Source organism: Nelumbo nucifera, chromosome 7 (genome assembly GCF_055504915.1).
Source record: "Nelumbo nucifera cultivar China Antique chromosome 7, China Antique-T2T, whole genome shotgun sequence".
Lineage (NCBI taxonomy): Eukaryota > Viridiplantae > Streptophyta > Magnoliopsida > Proteales > Nelumbonaceae > Nelumbo > Nelumbo nucifera.
In genome coordinates this window covers 34,168,586-34,189,979 of record NC_142655.1, presented here as the reverse complement: position 1 = coordinate 34,189,979, position 21,394 = coordinate 34,168,586, and the positions used below count along the sequence as shown (strand labels likewise).

At 39.4% G+C, this 21,394-nt stretch overlaps 1 protein-coding gene across 1 annotated transcript in view; it reads left to right on the top strand.

Annotated features, from left to right (window-relative positions):
- The first annotated feature begins 542 nt into the window (after positions 1 to 542).
- Positions 543 to 21,394, top strand: part of LOC148790351 (uncharacterized) — a 43,821-nt gene continuing 22,969 nt past the window's right edge. The window contains exons 1-3 of the mRNA XM_088890928.1: positions 543 to 698; positions 18,294 to 18,358; positions 18,494 to 18,588. Coding sequence (XP_088747054.1) covers positions 580 to 698; positions 18,294 to 18,358; positions 18,494 to 18,588 — 279 coding nt within the window. The 5' untranslated portion in view covers positions 543 to 579. The remainder of the gene's footprint in view (positions 699 to 18,293; positions 18,359 to 18,493; positions 18,589 to 21,394) is intronic.

Here is a 21,394-nt window from a genome sequence, read left to right as displayed (position 1 = left end):
GGATTGGGGCTGAGAGTTCTTATTTTTCCTTCCCCTTTTTAGAAAAAGTGTCAGAATATGGTATGGATGCAGGTTTATGGTACAACATAAATATGATGTGTGAACATTTATTCTCAATGTATTCTAATTTTTAAATTTAAATAAGTATTGAAATAAGGGATCATTGCTTGGTGAGCTGCTGCAACGGTAAAATCTTAGGCTGACAGGTGTGAGAGCATGGTTTTGAGTATGAGAGTGGACAGTCCTGCAAAAAATTGCTAGGGGCTAGGTCTGTATCCAATCCACCTCTTCCAAAATTCTAGATGGCCAGGACCATCATTGGTAATGGCCTCAGAAAAGCATCAGCTTAGCAAAAAGGAGCTTCACCGTACCATGTGAACCATACTTGAACTTTGAACTATTTGAACTGATTTCTTGGTTCACCAGTTTTTGCTATTTTTCTTTTCCTTTTCTTTTTTTTTTCTGAATTTCGATTTTCATATATGATGCCATATTTTTGCAACAGTTGAATGGTTAAGCCACAGTTGAACCAGTCAAGGGGCCCTTCCTGTTTTTTAGGCATTGTATCTGTTGTGACAAATGAAAGTTATGGTTTTTATGTTACAGGTAATGTATAGGAGTCTGCCAAGTCTTAGTGTTACCTGTAGGAACAATACAAACATCACTTTTCATGATATAAAAGAAGATTTAAGCACAAGGTAAGTCACTTCTTTTGGCTACTTACTGTTACAGCTTCTATTCTTTTCTTGATTATGATGTCTTAACATGAAAAAACAATATGCAAAGAAAGGAGAAGGGAAAAGGAAAAGAGAGAAAGAGAGAACAGGACAGATACATTTCATGTTGCTGTTTATAACCCCTTATAAAAGAGTAAACAGGACCACACAAAATAGTGAACTGTACAAAAGGGACTATCCTAATAAGGTACATTTTGTTTCAGAGTCTTCACACTCCCCCCAGACTGATGCCTAGACTTGAGCAATCTTGATAGCAACAATTTGCATGTCCTTATAAAAGAGTAAACGACGAGCTCTAGTCATGGCCTTAGTAAAGATATCAACATTTTGCATGTCCGAGTCTACATGAGGAAGAGAAATAGATTTGAGGGTGAAGAGACCTCTAATGAAATGACAATCCACCTTGATGTGCATAGTCCTCTCATGGAAGACAGGGTTAGATGCAATCTTGATAGCGCTAGTGTTGTCTACATAGAGAGGAGTAGGAGTAGGAAGTGGACTACGAAGATCTGCAAAGAGAGACTACAACCACACAATTTCACTGCAAACGGAAGACATAGCTCTATACTCAACCTCAGTTGAAGATTTGGAGACAGTTTGCTGCTTCTTACACTTCCAAGAGATAATGGAATCACCCACAAAGACACACCATCCAGAAGTAGATCTGCGAGTGTTAGGGAAACCAACCCAATTAGGCCAGTCAATGGTACTTGGAAATCCGAGCCACGATTTGATATCCGATTCAATTATCTCGGATTCAGATGATGTAATTATGTAATCGGATCGGATTTATATGTTACAATCTACATCCAATTAAATAATCGAATTGGATTCGGTCATTCGGATTTGATTCCACCCGATTTGATTAAAATCTGAATCTGGTTATATTATAATATTTATTAATTTTAATATATAAATTTTATATAATTATATTTAAAATTATAAAAAATATATTCTATATAATATTATATTATATATGAATTTATATATAATAAACTTAGTATGCTATATTTATATTAATTTATTAAATCTAAAAGTTGAAAATAAATAAATTTTTAATTTTTTGGTATTTTAGAATCCAAATCCGATTTGAGTCCAGGATTCGAATTTGAATCCAAGTCTTTAAATCTGATCGGATTTGGATGTAGGCTCTTAGTAATCGGACAGTAACAATGTGTTTATCATGAGTCTTAGTGAGATGACTTGGTTGATTGGGGTAGGCTCTTGTCATGTGGTTTGTGGCACCAGAATCAATGATCCAAACATGTGAGGGGGAAAAGCAATAACTAGAGAACTTACTAGACAAGCCAATAACAGAGAAAGCAGAAGAGATTGTAGATGATAACAATTGTTGAATCCTCTCACCTACAGAAATTGTAATATCATTGTCTGATGAATCCCCCTTAGTGGACAAAGTGTCAGTTGCCTTTTCTGTTGCTTGATAAGCATGGGGCTGAGTCTTTCGTGAGCACCCTTAATAGGACGAACATGACAATTTGGGATGATGTGACCATGTTGTTTGCAGTAGGTACAAACATTCTTCTTGTTACAATGAGGTAATATGGCCAAAACCCTTACATTCATAGTATTGATTCTTGGAGAAGTCTTCGAAAGATGATTTCTTACCAGCATTATTTTTTTGAAGATAAAATAAAATTTTATTAAACAAAAAGAAGATACAAGAAAGGTGATAAGCAATCACCTGAGAGAAAACAACAAACCTGGGAATACCACGCAAGAATACCCCAAACCCCAACAAAACCAACCCAAACTACAATCAAAACTTTTACAAACCAGAAAAAAAATCGAGAATCAACATAGCAGCACTAAGACGAAAGCCTGACCCTAACACCACACCTGATGCTCACAGAAAACCCATCCCTATTACCCATCCCAAAAAGGACTCCCAATTACAAACTCTTCTTATCAACTTTTTGAGAAACCTTTCTAGTTGCCTTCTATCTGTTCTTTTGGTCTTTTTTATGAGTTTTTTAGGTCCAATACCAAATAAGCCTCCTTTTAGTTGCGCAAAAACCTCCTTTTTAGGCCCAATGCCATGAGTTATAAAAATTGTTTCAGTCCTAGATTCTGCCAACTTTCCTTCAAGCCCGTTAGTAGTAAGAAGTCTAGTCTCTTCCCTAAGTAACTCTCCCAATACAGAATCTAAATCTGGAAGGGTACCCCTGCTAAAAAATATTTGACCTGATTATCTCATATTCAGGTTTGAGCCTCATTAGAAACTGATTTACTTTTCTCTTTTCGAAATCTTGTTGAAGATATTTCACACATTCTGTCGGGTCAGAAGATTCAATATTAAGAAGCTCATATTCAGTCCACAAGTTAAGAAAACCTGAATAATAATCTTGAATCTTCCTATCTCCCTGAGAGTATATAAAAATTCCTGATTCAATTTGGCATTGCCTTGACGTATTAGATTGCTGATATACTTTCTTCAGATAGGAATACATTTCATAAGTATACTTGAAAGAAGAAGAAGAAGAAGAACTGTTTACTGTATTACAGGTTCGAAGAGAAGAAAAGAGAGGGAAAGAGAGAGAAGAAGAGTGGAGAGGAGAAAAGAAAGAAGGGGTTTGGTGGTTAATGATCTGCCGCCCCATACACTTCTTTATTTATAGCTTTAGGTTCCTTACAAGATTAGGAAATAAACAAAATTAGAAACAATAAGGCCAGCTGGCCCAACTTAAAAGAAATTAGAAACTATTAATAAAAGAAATTAGAAACTACTAATAAAAGAAATTAGAAACAACTAGGTGTGGGTATGAAACCACATACACTAGAGCCTGAGTATGGGTATGGAACCCCACACTCGTGGCTAACCAACTATTTCTTCAGTCTTCATCCTCCTCATAGGTACAGCAATGTGGGGTTCTATAGAGCTTAGAATCCAAGAAACAAGTTTACCATTATCTAGCTTCCATTGTTGGAAAGCTTTAGTATCAGTTTTAGCTGGTTTAACAATATCCCCATTTAAATACCCTTCCAAGCCCTTTCATTTGACATAAAAATCAAAATGAAATTTGCACATTCCATAGTTTGCGCCATTGAGCTTCACCGGAATGACATCTACTCTGTCAGAGGCCATTTCAGCAAGAAATAACAGTCCAAACACAGTAATAGCAGAAAAATATAGGTTCAGCAGTGGGAAATTTCAGTCTAGAAGATCAGATAAATAACCCAGCATACAAGAAGGTCCAAGAGTTTCAAAGAAATACCATAAACACCTCTGGAAGCAGAGGACTTAAAGTTGACAGTCCAGAAATAGTAAATTTCAGGACTGCCGAATCCAGGAAGGGATCAAAATCCTTGACCAATCAGTCTGATATCTGGGCTGATGGAGTGACAGAAAGAAAACCCTAGGAGGACACCAAATCCAGGGCTACACGGTGATTGGATCAGCCGATTGAGAGGAGTTGATTAACTAACCTGTTAGGCATCTTTTCCAGAAGAAACACCAATAGAAGGAGAACTCAGAACTCTTTCCAAACTGATTCTAACCAGACCAGGTAAGGAGATATCAGTAATACTCCTCTGGGTGACACCAAATCCAAAGTTTTATGCAGGTCTGATGCTTCGGACAAGAGAACCAATAGTAACCCTAAAGCTGTTGGCTCAGAGGTCCAGAACAGAAGAGTATGATGCTGACTGATCAAAACAGTCTACAGAAACTTCAAACCAGATGTGGGAAGAGTAACCTTCAATCTTGAGTAGAAATCATATGCTGAGAGTTGGTACAGAGAACCTGCTCTGATACCATGTAAACCTTCTTGGCTGAATAGAAAAGGGAGCATAATAGACTTAGGAGTGTCTAAGTGTTGATCCCCACTCCAAAGAGTCCTTTATATATTAAAAGGATGTATAATTACTGTTGTACAAGAGAAAGGGAGAGAGGAGAGGAGTGACGAGAGGACTGAAAGCCCAAAAAGAATACTGCAGTCGTGCAGTATGTTATTATTTATACTAGGGCGACCGTACAACTTAAAAATAAGAAAGAAATTACAAAAGTACCCCTACAGTACCATATATATATAAAATAACATCTGTTAACACTCCCCCTCGAGTTGGAGCATAGATATCAATCATGCCCAACTTGTCACAAAGATCATGATGTCTTGAGTGGTGTAGTCCTTTTGTAAAGATGTCTGCAAGTTGGTTCTCAGAGCTGACATAGGGAGTACACACTTCGCCTGTGATGACTTTCTCTCTAATAAAATGCTTGTCGACTTCGATGTGTTTTCTTCTATCATGTAGCACTGGGTTAGCAGCAATGTTTATGGCTGCTTTGTTATCACAGAAAAGGGTCATAGGCTTGTCCACTGGGAAACCCAACTCACCCAACAAATTCTTTATCCACATACTTTCAGCCACTCCGTGAGCCATTGCACGATATTCAGCTTCAGCACTGGATCTAGCCACCACACTTTGCTTTTTACTTCTCCAGGTAACAAGGTTTCCTCCTATAAAGGTGCAGTAGCCACTAGTAGACTTTCTGTCATTTTGAGATCTAGCTCAATCTGCATCAGTATACACTTCAACTTTCAAATGCCCGTGTCTTTGAAATAACAAGTCAGCACCAGGAAACCTTTTAAGATATCGGAGGATTCTTTCTACTGCTTCAAGATGAGTGGACCTAGGTGCATGCATGAACTGGCTAAGGACACCAACAACATACGCAATGTCTGGGCAGGTCATAGAGAGATATAACAATCTCCCTACAAGTCTCTGAAACTGTTTCACATCCTTGATAGGTTCACCTTGGCTGCCACCTAATTTATGGTTGGGATCAATGGGAGAGTCAACTGGCTTCACTCCCATCTTTCCAGTGTCTTGAAGTAAATCTAGGACATTTCCTTTGGGAAATGAAGATACCCCTTTTTGAGCGGGCAACTTCAATTCCAAGGAAGTATCTGGGAGGCCCTAGATCCTTTACTTCAAACTGTGTGGCAAGGAAACTCTTCAACCTCTAGATTTCATCCTTCCAGTCATCAGTAACAATTATATCATCAACATATACTATTAAAGCAGCAATTTTACTTTCTTCTCTTTTCACAAACAGTGTATGATCTGATTGACATTGCTTGTATCCTTTCTGCTGAACTGCAATATGGAATCTGCTGAACCAAGCTTTTGGTGATTGTTTTAGCCCGTATAAAGACTTCTTCAACTTGCACACCTTCTGTTCATTGCCTTGAGCTTGGAAACCAGGGGGTTGTATCATGTAAACTTCCTCTTCAAGATCACCATTCAAGAATGCATTCTTGATATCAAGCTGATGTAGATCCCAATCCAGGTTAGCAGCAAGAGAGAATAGAACTCTAATGGAGTTCATCTTGGCAATAGGAGCAAACGTTTATGCGTAATCAACTCTGTACACTTGTGTAAACCCCTTTACCATTAAACAAGCTTTATACCTCTCCACCGTGCCATCAACCCTATGTTTGACGGTGAACACCCATTTACATCCAACTGGATCCTTTCCCTTAGGAAGATCTATAAGTTCCCATGTGCCACTTTTATGAAGGGCATTAATTTCTTCCTTCATGGCATCTGTCCATTCAGGTACTGAAAGAGCTTCTGCCACATTCTTGGGGATAGGGACACTATCAATAGAAGTAAGAAAAGCACGAAAAGAGGGTGAAATGTTCTCATAGGAAACAAAGTTCGAAATGGGGTGTTTAGTGGTGCACAATCTAACACCTTTCCTGTGAGCAATAGGAAGGTCAAGGTCATTAGCAATAGAGGTATCAATTGCAATAGAATCAGGGACATCATTGGGAGCCAAGTTACCTGAGTGAGTATGATCCGCCCCTAAGGAGTTTGATGGCATTGGAGGTACAACTTCTAGATTCTCCACAGCTCTTGAATTTGGTTGGCTTTTGCGACGACGAAAGAAGACACGAAAAGGCGGAGGATCAGGAAGAGGAGGGAGCTGAACCAGTTTCTCCTCATGCCTACACTCCCCCTAAGGAGAAACAAAAAAGAAAGACTCATCCTCAAAGAAAGAGACATCCATGGAAACATAAAATTTATGAGAAACAGGATCAAAACAACGGTATCCCTTCTGAGTGAAGGAGTACCCCAGGAATATGCAAGGAGTAGCACGAGAATCCAATTTCCCACGAGTGGGAGACAGATTTTGGACAAAGCACCGACAACCAAATACACGAGGAGGAATGGGAAGAAGGGGGGCCTTAGGGAAGAGAAGCTGATGTGGGGCTTTGTACTCTAACCACCGAGAGGGCATACGGTTAATGAGGTAGGTAGAACAAAGAACAGCCTCAAGCCAAAAACGTTTGGGGACATTCATATGGAGTAGTAAACCCCAAACCACTTCAAGGAGATGTCGGTTCTTTCGTTCAGTGACACCATTTTTTTGTGGTGTTCGGGCACAAGAGCTACGGTGAAGTGAACCACGCGAAGCAAAGAACTCCGTGAGATCACTATGAAAATACTCTTTCGCATTATCTGACTGAAAGATTTGGATTTCAGTTTGAAATTGAGTGAAGACCATCCGCTGAAAATCTTGGATAATTTTTGGTACTTCTGCCTTGGTTCGCATGGGATATACCCAAGTATATCTAGAATAATCATCAGCGAGGGTAATAAAATACTTGTAACCACTCTTAGATGGTAAAGTAACAGGGCCCCACACATCAGAATGAATACTGTGAAATGGAAATTCAGATTTACTATTTTTTGGAAGAAAATGAGTTCTACAATGTTTACTCAATTGACACGTTTGACAAGAGAAATCTGAAACGAACACTAACTTAAACAGTTCTGGAAACACAACTTTTAAAGACTCAAAAAACAAAAGTACCAAGGCGACAATGCCATAAATAAACTTGACTCTTACAGGACTGACTCATAGACTTTGTAACATGAAGACCAACCTTATTCTCCAGCATGTAAAGTCCATCAACCATACGCCCTCTACCAATCATCCTCCCAGAGGCCAGATCCCGGATCACACAGTAAGAAGGGAAAAAGGTCACTGAGCAGTTTAAGGAATTAGTAACACTACTAACAGAGAACAAATTAATGGGAAATTTTGGAACATGTAGAACATCAGAGAGGGTAAGCCCAAGGGGAAGAGAGATGGTTCCTTGACCAGCTATGGAAGCGTATGATCCATCAGCTAGTCTCACCTTGTCTCTTCCAGAAAGAAGGTGATAGGTTTGAAAGTAAGAGGACATACCAGTCATGTGTTTTGACGCTCCAGAATTAATGATCCAGGGAGAGTCAAGGGTATGAGAAGCAACATGGAAAGTTGTGGCAGAGTTACCTGATGTAGATGCGAATGAGGTTGAGGGAGGAGCATTCATCTGACGAATTGCTCTACCATAGAGCTCTAAATGGTCACGGAAGGAATTCATAATATCCTCCCTTGGGTCAGATCCAGAGGAATGTGTCTGAGTCATAGTATGGATGGGGGGCTGATTCTCTCGAGTAGCCATGTTGGCCATAGTGTGTTTCTTTGTACCTTGTTGTCCTGACCTTTTATTCACATCTGAACTTTGCTTCTTATTTAGATCTTGAGCCCATTTCGGTTTCCCATGAAGATCCCAGCATGTATCTCTGGTGTGTCGGGGTTTCTGGCAATGAGTACACCACAATTTTTCTTTATCTTCTGTTTTTTTCTAGAGATCTCCTTTCCTGGAAGAATTTCCCACACTGGTAGAGACACCCCCTTTTGCTGCCAACACAACTGCATCTCCACCAGGGCTTTTCATCAAATTCCTTCTGCTCTCTTCAGATTGTACAAGAGCATAAACTTCCTAAACTGATGGAAGATCCTTAGAACTGAAAATCTGGACTTTGATGGATTCATACATAGGGTTCAAACCATGTAAGAAGGCAAACACTCTCTCCTGGGAGAAAAGTTTCTTGTACAGTTTTGCATCCTCGTCACATTTCCAGTCCACACTCTGATAATGGTCCAACTCCTTCTAGACAGAAGTCAAGTCAGAGTAATATACCGATAGACACCTCTCACCCTGTGTTGAGGTTACTCAAACCGCGCAATGGCTATGCCGTTGAACTATGTGAAAGAAGGGCCCTTGAAGAAATTGGATGTGGTGCTTCGCAGAGGTCCACCCCATGTATCATCTTTACCTCAAGGCTCGACCGTCTTCTTGGTAGCTTTTCGGTGGTGCTACCAAGATGATAACTTCTGAAAGTTTCAGTCGAACATCAGGGGATCCGAACAGCAGATGGAAAGCATATGATAATTTCTGAGAACCTGTCACCCTCAAAACAAAACCTTCTACATGCTTTCAAGCCTGGACGACCAGCTCTGATACCATGTTGTACAAGAGAAAGGGAGAGAGGAGAGGAGAGACGAGAGAACTGAGAGCCCAAAAAGAATACTGCAGTCGTGCAGTATGTTATTATTTATACTAGGGCGACCGTACAACTTAAAAATAAGAATGAAATTACAAAAGTACCCCTGCGGTACCATATATATATATATATATAAAATAACATCTGTTAACAATTACAAGAATGCTCATGTGAGGCAGAAGGAAAGAAATGTATATAAACATAAAACAGTGAACTGTACAAAAGGGACTATCCTAATAAGGTACATTATGTTTCAGAGTCTTCACACACTTAGCCTAAGTTTGTATAATTACAGAACTTTCCTTCCACATGGCATAACACTTTTAACATAAATATCCTCAGCTTCTAACATTCCTCCTCAAGCTGGGGTATATATATAAAAGTTGACACCTCTCCACTTATTACCTTGTCCCATATAAAATGACAATTGACCTAAATATGAATAACCGCCTATAATGACTTTTTCCCATATAAAATGACAATTGACCTAAATATAAATAACTGCCTATAATGACTTTTTCCCATATAAAATGACAATTGACCTAAAATAACTTTATCCCATATAGGATTTGATGCAATATGAATAGCTGCCCAGTTATCACTAAATAACTTCGTTGGTAGCTTGACTGGATACCTAATTTCTTGTAGAAGACTCTTTAATCATGTTAATTCATATATTGTGTGAGCCATTGCCAGACTCAGTTTATGCACTTGAACTGGCCACGTCCTGTTTCTTATTTTTGTAGGTAAGGTAACCAATATGTGTCCTGGAAAAGTGTAATACCCTGCATTAGACCTATTAGATATAGATCCAACCCACTCTGCATCTGTCTATCTTTTAATTTGCAAATGACCAATATTCTTATATACCAAATCGACACCTTTCTGCTCCTTTTAAGTAACTTCATATCTAAACAATTGATTCCTGATATGGAATACATAGAGATTTTATAAAATAACTCAGCACACTAACTGCAAATAAAATATTAAGTCTGGTGAAAGACTGATAGTCAAATAATTAATTTCTCAATCAACTTTCTGTACCTGCTAGGGTGATGTAAGACCACTTACTATTATACCAATTGATAAAGGACTGATATGATTGAAGGTTAGATTGGTAGCAAAATTTGGGGGAATCTGAAAAGTAATTAATTCTTGTAAAGGGGATTGAGAGACTAGGGCAGGCCGCAGGTGGGTGAGGGGTTTGTCTAGAGTTTTATGGCTGCTAGTTTTGATTAGGGAGCTAATTTGGTGCTGAGTTCCTGCAATTTGCAGAAAATTATAAAGAGATAATACAAGCATTCAATATCTAGATATAACTGATAAAAAAAATTCAATATCAAGATATTGGAATGAAATTTCTTCATACAATTTTAGAGGGATGTTTTGGTTGGTGAACTAAAGAAGTGGATTGAACTTTTGAGAACTAGATCTTTTAGTAGAAATTTTTGAAAACTGGTTTACAAATCATCATTTTTTTTTTTTATTTATGAAAGGAGCTTTTCATCTTCTTTTGCAAGACCTACTCAAACAGTGGCAAATTGGATAGTAATGGATTTGTGAATTCTTTTCCATCCCACCTTTCCATTTCTTCCTCTAGCCAAACATGCTTGAGAGTTGTATTTGGCTTATTTTGTTTATTCACTTATTTTAATCTTGGTTGCAAAAGAACTTACCTTGGATTAGCTCAAGTTTCCTAAGGTGGATCTTTCCTCAGGAATGTGGTAAGTCTCTTTAGCTCAAGTTTCCTAAGGCAGCCAAAGAAAAGATGAAGAGTAATGTGGAAGGCAGTTAGAGTAGCAGTTGTGTGGACCGTTTGGGAAGAAAGGAATGGGAGAATCTTCAATGAAATAAGTAAGCCCAAGGAGGAGTTAGTAAACTCTATAAAAATCAAAGTGGCATATTGGGTAAAAAGTTAAAAACTATGGAAATTTTCCAAGATTTTTCGGTGAATGATATTGTAGGTTGAGTAAGGCTTAGATGGGGAATGGTCTCTTTGAAAGACAGAGAAAGGCTGGGGAGCAGGGAGATTGGCTTTCGGGCTGTTAGAATACACAAAACAGGGGTATTTTGGTCATTTGGGTTTATCTATTTGAGAGTGAAAGGTCTATTTTATTTAAGTTTAAGTTATGTGTCCCATCACTTATGAGGGACAATATGGTCTTTCTTGTAACTGTGTTATTGGAGATAAATACAAGTGGGTCGGCTAGAGGTGGACTGATTTTCCGAATCTGGCCGAACCCTTCTTCTTCTCTTCTTCTTTCTCTTCTTCTTTCTCCTCTTCTTCTTCTCTACTTTAACCTAGAATCGAATAGGGATTTCACATGGTATCAGAGCAATAAAACCTAGTTCTCTTTTCCCTTTTTTTTCTTTCCTCACTGTTTGTCTTCTTCTTGGGTTTGCCGCCAACTATTTCAGCTTTCTTCGATTTTCTTCTAGCCTGAGTGGAAGCTCGACAAGAGGCCAAAAAGGAGTGGTCATTTTGTGGTTTTGGAGTTGAGTATCCCTCCAGTTACTGTGGTGGTGGTCGTTGAGGTTGTGTACTAGATGCCCTTTATTCTGTGATACGAAGAGGGCTGTTTGTGGACAGGTATGAGCCGTTCTGTTTTTTGCCCAAATAGTGGACTATAAATGCTGTGTTTTGGTTCAAAAATTTTTTTTTGTGGAGGTTTGAAGTGATTAGTATGCAAGCCTTGTTCTTCTCTGTTTTTACCTCATATGTGTGCTGAAAGTAGAGTTTTTCGACTGCTGAAGTTCACGACAGCAGTGGTGTGGTGGCGGTTGTACTGTGTTGAATGGTGTGTGGGTGATTCTGAATAGTTGAAAGTGAAACCTTGTGTCGTGTGGTGGTGTTTATACTGATTTCTATGTTTGGTTTAATGGCTGAGTGACTTCAGCCCTTGTATTTGGTGTGTTAATGGTTCTGCAGTGTGTAGTACAGGTGTTTGATTTAATGATTGAGAGATTTCAGTTTTTGTATTTGATGTGCAATGTGTATTTGAAGAAGTTGGTGGTGCTGAGAGTGAGATAAGTTTTGTGGAAGTGCGTGAAGTTGTGCTGAATATTTGAAGGTGAATTAGTTAAGATAGCATTGATTGGAGATGAGAATGACAATAAAACAGGCGTTATGATTTCTCCAGATTACCTAAATGTTCAAATGACATCTATTAAGTTGAATGGTGAGAATTATGTGCCATGGGCAAAATCTGTGGAGGTGTTTTCAAAGGCCAAGAAAAAAGTAAAACATGTGAGAGAGGAGAAACCCTCCTCTGATTCTCTGGGGTTTAGTGACTGGGAACAAGAAGATGCACAAATAATGACATGGTTGTAGAATAGCATGGAACAAAAAATTAGCGTGAACTTTATGTTCCTAGATACAACTAAAGAAATCTGGGGTCATGCTAAGAAACTGTACTCCGGACAAGACAATACAACTAGGGTGTATCAGTTGTACCAAGAGTACTTTAATCTGAAGCAAGGCAGTCAAAGTTTGGACGAATACTATGCAAGTCTGAGGAATATGCGAAATGAGTTCAATGTGTATCATCCTCTGACACAGGATGTTCAGATTCAACAACAACAACGTGAGCAACTTGATGTGACAAGGTTTCTGGTGGGTTTGAAGGCTGAATATGAGCCTGTCCGTGCACAAATACTGGGGGGGTCTGCTCTTCCCTCACTTGAAGAAGTTTTTGCCCGTCTTAGGAGGACATCTTTTGAGTCTATAGAACATTCTTCTCTCTCAGGCAGATCTGGTTTTGTGGTGACTAGAGGGGGAGGCCGTGGAAATAGAGGTGGTGGTGGGGGTCCCATGTTTAACCATGTTGGTGGCCGGAGTGGAGGTCGGGACTCAGGGGGAGGTCGTGGTAAAGGAAGAAGTAATGCCCCTAGGAAGTGTACACACTGTGGATTAGAGGGGCACTCGGTTAATTTCTGCTATGACTTACATGGTCCACCCAACACTTGGGCTAACCATGCTGTGACTAAGGGTAGTGGTACAATTACTGAAAGTCAACAAACTGACCTGATTCCCTCCACATCTACTGGTGCTTCTGGGAAGGAGATGGTGAGTGTACCCCATGCAGTATATGAGCAGTTCCTTCAGACATCTCAGCAGAGCACAGCTACCCTTGCCCATTCAGGTATGGCTTGCTTGGCTTCCAAGCCTTCACCCTGGATCATTGACTCTGGAGCCTCGGACCATATGTCTGGGACTCCTAATGTATTTTCTTCTCTTTCTCGGTCCTCAACATCTCAAATAGTTACTCTTGCTAATGGTTCTGCGTCTCCCATCTGTGGTGTTGGTGATGTTGATCTCTCCTCCTTGTCTTTATCATCTGTTTTATATGTTCCCAAGTTCTCCTTTAATCTTATGTCTGTTAGTAGATTAACCAAGTCACTTAATTGTTCCATAACCTTTTATCCCCCTTGTGTGTTTCGGGATCTCAAGACGGGGATGAAGATTGGTGGAGGGCATGAGGCAGGTGGATTGTATTACCTTGATGGTGGTGGCCCTCCAGTAGCTTTTCAGTCTTCTCTTACTCCTCTTCAATGGCACTGCAGACTTGGTCATCCTTCTCTCAAGGCTCTAAAGTTGATGGTTCCTTGAGTCATCTTTCATCTTTGGATTGTGAGTCATGTCAGCTTGGGAAACAAAATAGTCTCTTTTAGTCCAAGAGTTGATAGTCGTGTCTTGAGTCCTTTTTCTTTAGTTCATTCTGATGTCTGGGGTCCGATCAAAGTGATGTCATACAATGGCTATAAGTATTTTGTAATTTTTGTTGATGACTTTTCAAGTATGACATGGATTTATCTTATGAAAGATCGCAGTGAAGTGTTTTCTATTCTTCAAAAATTTTGTGCTGAAATACGTACCCAATTTGGTGTTCATATTAAAATTCTTTGCTCCGATAATGCCAAAGAGTACACCTCAATACCATTTCAGCAATACTTAGAGCACCATGGGATAATTCATCAAACTTCTTGTGCCTACACCCCACAACAGAACGGTGTAGCTGAATGGAAAAATCGACATCTCCTTGAAACTGCTCAGTCTTTGATGCTTAATATGAATGTCCCAAAGCATTTTTGGAGTGATTCTGTCCTCACATCTTGTTTTCTCATCAATCGGATGCCCATGTCTGTCTTTGGAAGTCAATCCCCCTTCTCGGTGTTGTTTCCCACCTTGTCTCTGTTTCCTCTCACCCCGAGTCTTTGGATGTGTTTGTTTTGTTCAAAACTTGGGGCCTGGTTTAGACAAATTAGATGCACGAGCTACTAAGTGTATCTTCCTTGGCTATTCAAGGACTCAGAAAGGGTATAAGTGCTATAACCCTAACCTCCATAAGTCATTTGTGTGTTCCGATGTCACCTTCTTTGAATCAGTTCCTTTTTTCTCGGATACTATGGTTTTTTCTCCTTCCTCCGTAGTTCCTCTTCCTGTCCCTATTGCGGATCCCCTTCCCATGGTTCCCATTCCAGTTGCAGATTCACCTCCCATGCTAGTTACTACTGAGAGACCACCAATCAAACACGTGTATACTCACAGAAGAGCACCGGCCCCTCCTCCAATTCAGCCCTTGTCGACAGATCCTGCCATTGCTTCTTCTCCCTTAGACCTTGATTTTCCTATTGCCCTGCGGAAAGGTAAACGCACTTGTACTTTTCATCCTATTTCACACTATGTTTTAGCTGCTCACCTTTCTGGTTCTCATCGCAACTTTATATCATTGCTATCATCTGTTTCCATTCCCAAGACTGTCTAGGAAGCCCTTACCTCCCCAGGGTAGCGGCAAGCCATGGAAGAGGAACTCTCTACTCTACAACGCAATCACACGTGGGAACTTACTGCTCTTTCTCCTGGTAAGCATGCTGTTGTGTGTAAGTGGGTCTACACAGTGAAGTATCTTCCAGATGGCAGTGTGGAGCGATTGAAGGCCAGGTTAGTCGCCAAGGGCTATTCTCAGCTGTATGGTGTGGACTATATGGAGACATTTTCTCCTGTGGCTAAAATTGGTTCAGTTCGGGTGTTGATTTTCATTAGCTGCTATGTACGATTGGCCTCTTGTGCAACTGGACATCAAAAATGTTTTCCCTACATGGTGATCTCATTGAGGAAGTGTATATGGAGCAACCGCTAGGGTTTGTTGCTCAGGGGGAGGATGGTAAGGTTTGTACACTCAAAAAGACAATTTATGGACTGAAACAATCTCCACATGCATGGTTTGGGAGGTTCAATGAAGTAGTGAAAGAATTTAGGATGAAACAATGTCAGGTAGACCATTTTGTGTTCAACCATGACTCAAAAGATGGGAAAACCTTGCTAGTGGTGTATGTGGATGATATTGTCATAACTGGGAGTGATAGTAACGGGATTGACAGGCTGAAGAAATTCCTACAGGACCACTTCAATACGAAAGATTTGGGTAAGCTGAAATACTTCCTGAGAATAGAAGTTGCAAGGTCAAGGCATGGAATTAACTTATGTCAAAGAAAATATGTTCTTGACCTACTCGAAGAAATAGGACTGTTAGGTGCTAAACCGGCAGAGACTCCTATGGAACTTAATGTCAAGTTGAGTGTTGATGCAGGTGAAGAGTTTGATGATCTTGGAAGATACAGGAGGTTGGTGGGAAAGTTGAATTATCTGACTATTACCCGACCAGATATATCATTTGCTGTGAGTATGGTGAGTCAGTTTATGCAACATCCTCGGATTCCTCATTGGGAAGCAATTCTAAGGATTGTTAGGTACCTGAAGGGTGCTCCAAGTCGTGGTTTGCTATACCGAAGTGGAGGGACTCTTGAAATAGTAGGGTATACAGATGCTGATTGAGCTGGTTCTATATCAGACAGGAGATCAACTACAGGGTATTGTACCTTCCTTGGTGGCAATCTTGTAATTTGGAAGAGCAAGAAACAAACAGTGGTGGCAAGGAGTAGTGCAGAAGCTGAGTACAGAGCTATGGCTGATACCACATGTGAACTAGTATGGTTGAAGAACTTGCTACAAGAGATGGGGTTCTCGGTTGACAAACCCATGAGACTATACTATGATAACCAAGCTGCTGTTCACATCTCTTCCAACCCAATCTTCCATGAGAGAACCAAACATATTGAGGTCGATTGTCACTTTGTGAGAGAGAAAGTGAAAAGTGGAGTGATAACCACATCTCATGTGAGCTCAGGAAATCAGTGGGCAGATCTCTTTACAAAGGGATTGTCTCGGGGCAGAGTAGATTATATTTGTGACAAGCTGGGACCATATGACATATACTCTCCAGCTTGAGGGGGAGTGTTAGAATACACAAATTAGGGGTATTTTGGTCATTTGGGTGTATCTATTTGAGAGTGAAAGGTCTATTTTATTTAAGTTTAAGTTATGTGTCCCATCACTTATGAGGGACAATATGGTTTTTCTTGTAACTGTGTTATTGGAGATAAATACAAGTGGGTCGGCTAGAGGTGGACTGATTTTCCGAATTTTGCCGAACCCTTCTTCTTCTCTTCTTCTTCTTTCTCTTCTTCTTTCTCCCCTTCTTCTCTACTTTAACCTAGAATTGAATAGGGATTTCACACGGGCTAAGGGTGCTGGGGTAAGGAGTCGAAGCGAAAGAGTGCTCTAATGCTAGGTGCTGAATGAATTTCAATACGAGGAGGATCTTTATTTATGGGGGAGATCCGAGATCCTAAAAGGTAGGAGATAAAGGTGCTTGTCTCCTATCGGGAAAGGGAATATTGGATTTGCTGTCAATCATTAAGTGCATCACTAGGGTTTCGCCACGTATCTCATGAGGATCTTCCTGAGGATCGACTTTCTTCCACTCAGGATTCCTCATTATTCACGTGTGCTACAACCTTTTGTGCGCTTCATTTAATTGACGTGGTGCTTAGTGACGTCACTACTTGGCGGGTGGTGTCTTGTTAGCCCTACGCGGCGTTCCACCACGTCTTTTGATGGGCTGTGGGTTTATCGCGGATTTGGGCACGTGCGGGCCTCACCATGGGCTCAGCCCGGGCTTCTCTTGGCTCGGGTCATGAATGGGATCGTAGGCGTGCGGTGAACCGCGGGTTTATCGCGGTTCTGCGATGCGCTCTGTGAGTTCATCGCAGAACCTGTGATGCGTTGCGGGTTCATCGCAACAGGAAAGTTGACTGTAGGTTGTTCGCATGCAACCTCGTGGTGTTAATTTAGCGTTTGATGTTCTCTAAGGATTAAGTGGCGTAATCGTCAAAGGCAAAAAGACAGGTCGGTTATGGAATGGAAATCTCTTCCAAGCAATATACTAAAGATGAACTTTGATGGGAGTTCTATGGGTAACCTAGGGCCAGTAGGTATTGGGGGGGGGGTGTGGGGTGTTAGAGGCTCTATAGGAAGGGTGGTGGCTATATGTTCAGGACCTCTTGGAGTGGGTGATTTCTTGAAAGCTGAGCTGATGGCCTTACTGCAAGGCCTAAGACTAGCAAAGCAATCAGACTTTTGAAATCTGGAAGTAGAGGGGTGCTCAAAATTAATCATAACTTGGGAAAATGGCCTATGCCAAGCCCCTTGGATTTATAGGCATGTCTTCATGGAGATTGATTGCTTATCAAGGGAGTTAAACATTCTTACTTATGGGCCAGAAAATCTGCAAATGGGATGGCGGATTCACTAGAAAACAAGGGGTTAATAGACATTAGCTATTTTGGGCTCTTATGTATTTGGGTGGTCGCAATATCTTAATCAGATGTACTAAAATTCTCTCTTTGAATTAATAAAACTTTCTTCTGTACTAATAAAAAAAAAAGAACTTACCTTGGATTACTAGTAATTTATATACACATGTAGTCATTTGGAACTTGAGTGTTTAGTTGTACTTCTTATCAATAAGAAATGAATTGGACATATAAATGGAGAAATGTACAAGCAATAGGATGACAAATTGACCTCCCTCTAATATACAGAAATACAAAGGTCTTTTATTAATACCTCACAACTTCCTCTTGATTCCTATTGAGCTGATTTGGTTCAGATTTTCTTTAACTATTTCTACACCATGCCCAATCCATAATTAAAAATGTTTATATCCTTACTCTTGACTTATTTCAGATTTCTATAGCATGATTTTGGTTTTTTTTTTTAATCTTAAATCAGATTCTGTGCTCTATGTTTGCAACTAAGAATAGTTTGGCTAATATTTTTTTTATTGTTTTCAGGTTATTATTTCCTTATTTTAGACCTCACAGATGTTTATGCCAGTCCATATTTGCAGTTGGTTCAGGTGATCTTTCTCTTTAACTACGTTGTATGCACAAATTATGTCTCATAATTCTATACTGCTTGAAAAATTGAAATTCTATATATCAGTTTGTTGTGTTAGCTATCAATTTTTCACTATTACCACATTATGTTTTAGGTTTAGAGGCATCAATCACAGATCCAAAGGGGACTGGTAGAGCTTTGGAAAATGCTAAGATAGTTGTTGAATCACATGATGAAGATAAGATCCAAGTGAGCCCTTAGACATATTTTGTACTTATCAATCATTTCTTTTAGCATATTGGTATTTGTGCATGTTGCAACACTTTCATGTGAGAAATAAAAGACTTAATGACTTTTTTTCCCCTACACAAGTTATGCAAGTTCAAGTGCTAACCATAGTTATCACCTAAACGCCTTGACTTTTAGCAACTAGGCGCCCGCCTAGGCGACAAAAATGACATGGTGGGCGCCTTTTATAATATCATTTATATTGCTGTATCTTATTAATGTATGTGTTAATACATTTTATTATATGCTATATATATATCAATTATACTTTGTTTTAATGTTTTACTATTGAAATTTAAAAGATCAAAGGGTTTTGAGAAGAGAAAAAGAAAGAAAGAAAGAAAGAAAAGAAAGAGGAAAGAAAGAATAGAATAATAAAGCTATTTTTTCTATTCTCTCTCTCTCTCTCTCTAATTAAATAAAACAGAAACTCCATCCTTGTTTTTTTTTTTCTATTTTACTTTCCATCTTGTATATTTATCATATAAAGTTGATAACCATCTTTAGCTGCTAATTAATATGAATTTTCTCTATTAAAGACTTATTATAGTAGTATTATTTTTGAAAATAATGAAATTAATATCTGTAAAAGATTTTTATCTTTTAGATGTGATGATTTGCCACATTTTTAGAGGAAATTTAATGTTCTTAATAACGAGAATTGCTATTTTTTCAATTAACATACATGCTGGATGGTATATAAAATTAGGAAACTAGCCAAAAGTCAGATTTTTATATTATAAAATTTTTATTGCCTAGGTGACGCCTAGGCGCCCCAGTGTCGCCCAAAATCGCCTAGACACCTTGAAAACTAAACTTCATTTATCATCTGTCCAAGCAAATGGCAATGCTTTCATTTAGTCACCCCATTTTGTTATGTAGTGTATGAACAAGAAGTTTGATGAATAATGCCATGGTGCTCTAAATATTGCTGAAATGAAGTAAGAAAATATTCTCTACCATTATCAAAATGAAGAATTTTAATTGGAGCACCAAATTGAGTACAAATTTCAACATTAAATTTTTGAAAAATGGAAAACAATTCACTTATTTCCTTCATAAGATAAAATCATTTCATTCTTGAGTAAACATCAATGTAAGTTACAAAATATTTGTAACTAGACTTGTTCATGGGCCGGGCTCGAGCCGGGTTTTCACTCTATATTAATAGATTTTTCTAAGGCTCGAGCCCGAGCCCGGCCCGACCATCGGGCCTACAACTTGGGCCCGAGCCCAACCCTCATAAAAAGCCCAAAGGGCCCGAGCCCGAAGGGCCCAAGCCTACAATGCCATTGGAGAGGTGTGAAAGAAGATGGAAGTGCCACTGTTGTGCTACCCCCGTCAAGATAATACAATTCACTTGCTTTATACCCTCTACCAATCTTCGTCCATGTCTTGAGATCCTAAAAGACATAAGAGGATGGAAATTAGGTAATTGAGAAATTAAGGGATTTAGCTGATTTACTAAAACAAATAAGATTAATAGGGAACTTAGGAACATGCAGAACAAACGATAAGGGAAAAGAGGGTTTCAGGCAAGCTATACCTAAGTGAGAAAGGGTAGCAATATTTTGTTGTGTGGTAGCCTGGAGGCACCTCCCATATTCATCACATGCTATACTCACCATTTCTTTCCAATTGGCATTTGTAGAAGCTGAGAGTGTCTGATCAGTGGCAGACAATGTAGATCATAATAGTAATTAACCATGTGGCTGTCCAGTTCACAATTTGTAAACTTCCAAGGACCATTGCCATGTCCTCTACCATGACCTTCCCCTGATTCCTGATCTCTAACATCACCTCCACAACCAGATGAGAAACTACTATTCCCACCATGTCCACTTCTAACACCACAACACCCATTCTTGCCTTCATGACCTCCCCCTCTCACAGCTAAAGCAGATCTATTAGAGTTGGTAAGTGTTTCTATTAGGTCCAATGGAAACTCTACACAGTTCAGTAAACACTTATTCAAGAGAGGGAAAAGCTAAACTACCTAATATTTGTGCACGGACAGGTTCATATTCTTGCTTCAAACCCAAGAGAAATTGCATCACATCAAGTTACTATTGCTGTTGTTTCTGAATCTTAATATTAGAGGTCAAGGGTTGATAGACATCAATTTCATTCTGGATGTTTCTCATACTGGCATAATACCCATGGCTTTGGGTACCTTGTTGTAAATTAAAGAACTGTGGTAGTGCTAATACATCCTTGTAGTGTTGTCTTGAGTCCTGACTAGAATAAAATTTCTTAGCATTTTTCCATATCTCTATAGCCATATTCAACATCAATTCCTTTAAACAAGGAAGGAAGCATTGTTTTTAAAATAGGAAATGAAGGATGACCAAAATGGAAATGATGACGCCAAATTAAATCTTTGTTAGAGGTAGATAAGAATGACTCGTGTGTGACATGCATAACAGTGTGAGATGATTTGCTGGTTGCTTCAAGGTAGTAGAGCCCATCTCTTTTCTTAGCAAGTCCAATCTTCTTCCCCGAAACCTGGTCTTGAAATACACAGTAAGAAGGGAAGAACACAACATTGCAGTTCACATCCTGGGTGAGTTTATGTATAGAGATAAGGCTAGTGGATAACTTAGGAACATGAAGCACATTTTTAAGTAATAGGGATGGAGTAATTTGAATATTCCCAATCCCTGCCACTGTGGTGAAAGAACCATCAGCAACAGAAATTTTTCTATTACTAGGACAGGGTGTATAGGTGAGAAAATGTAGTGAAGAGGGTGTCATGTGGTCAGTAGCT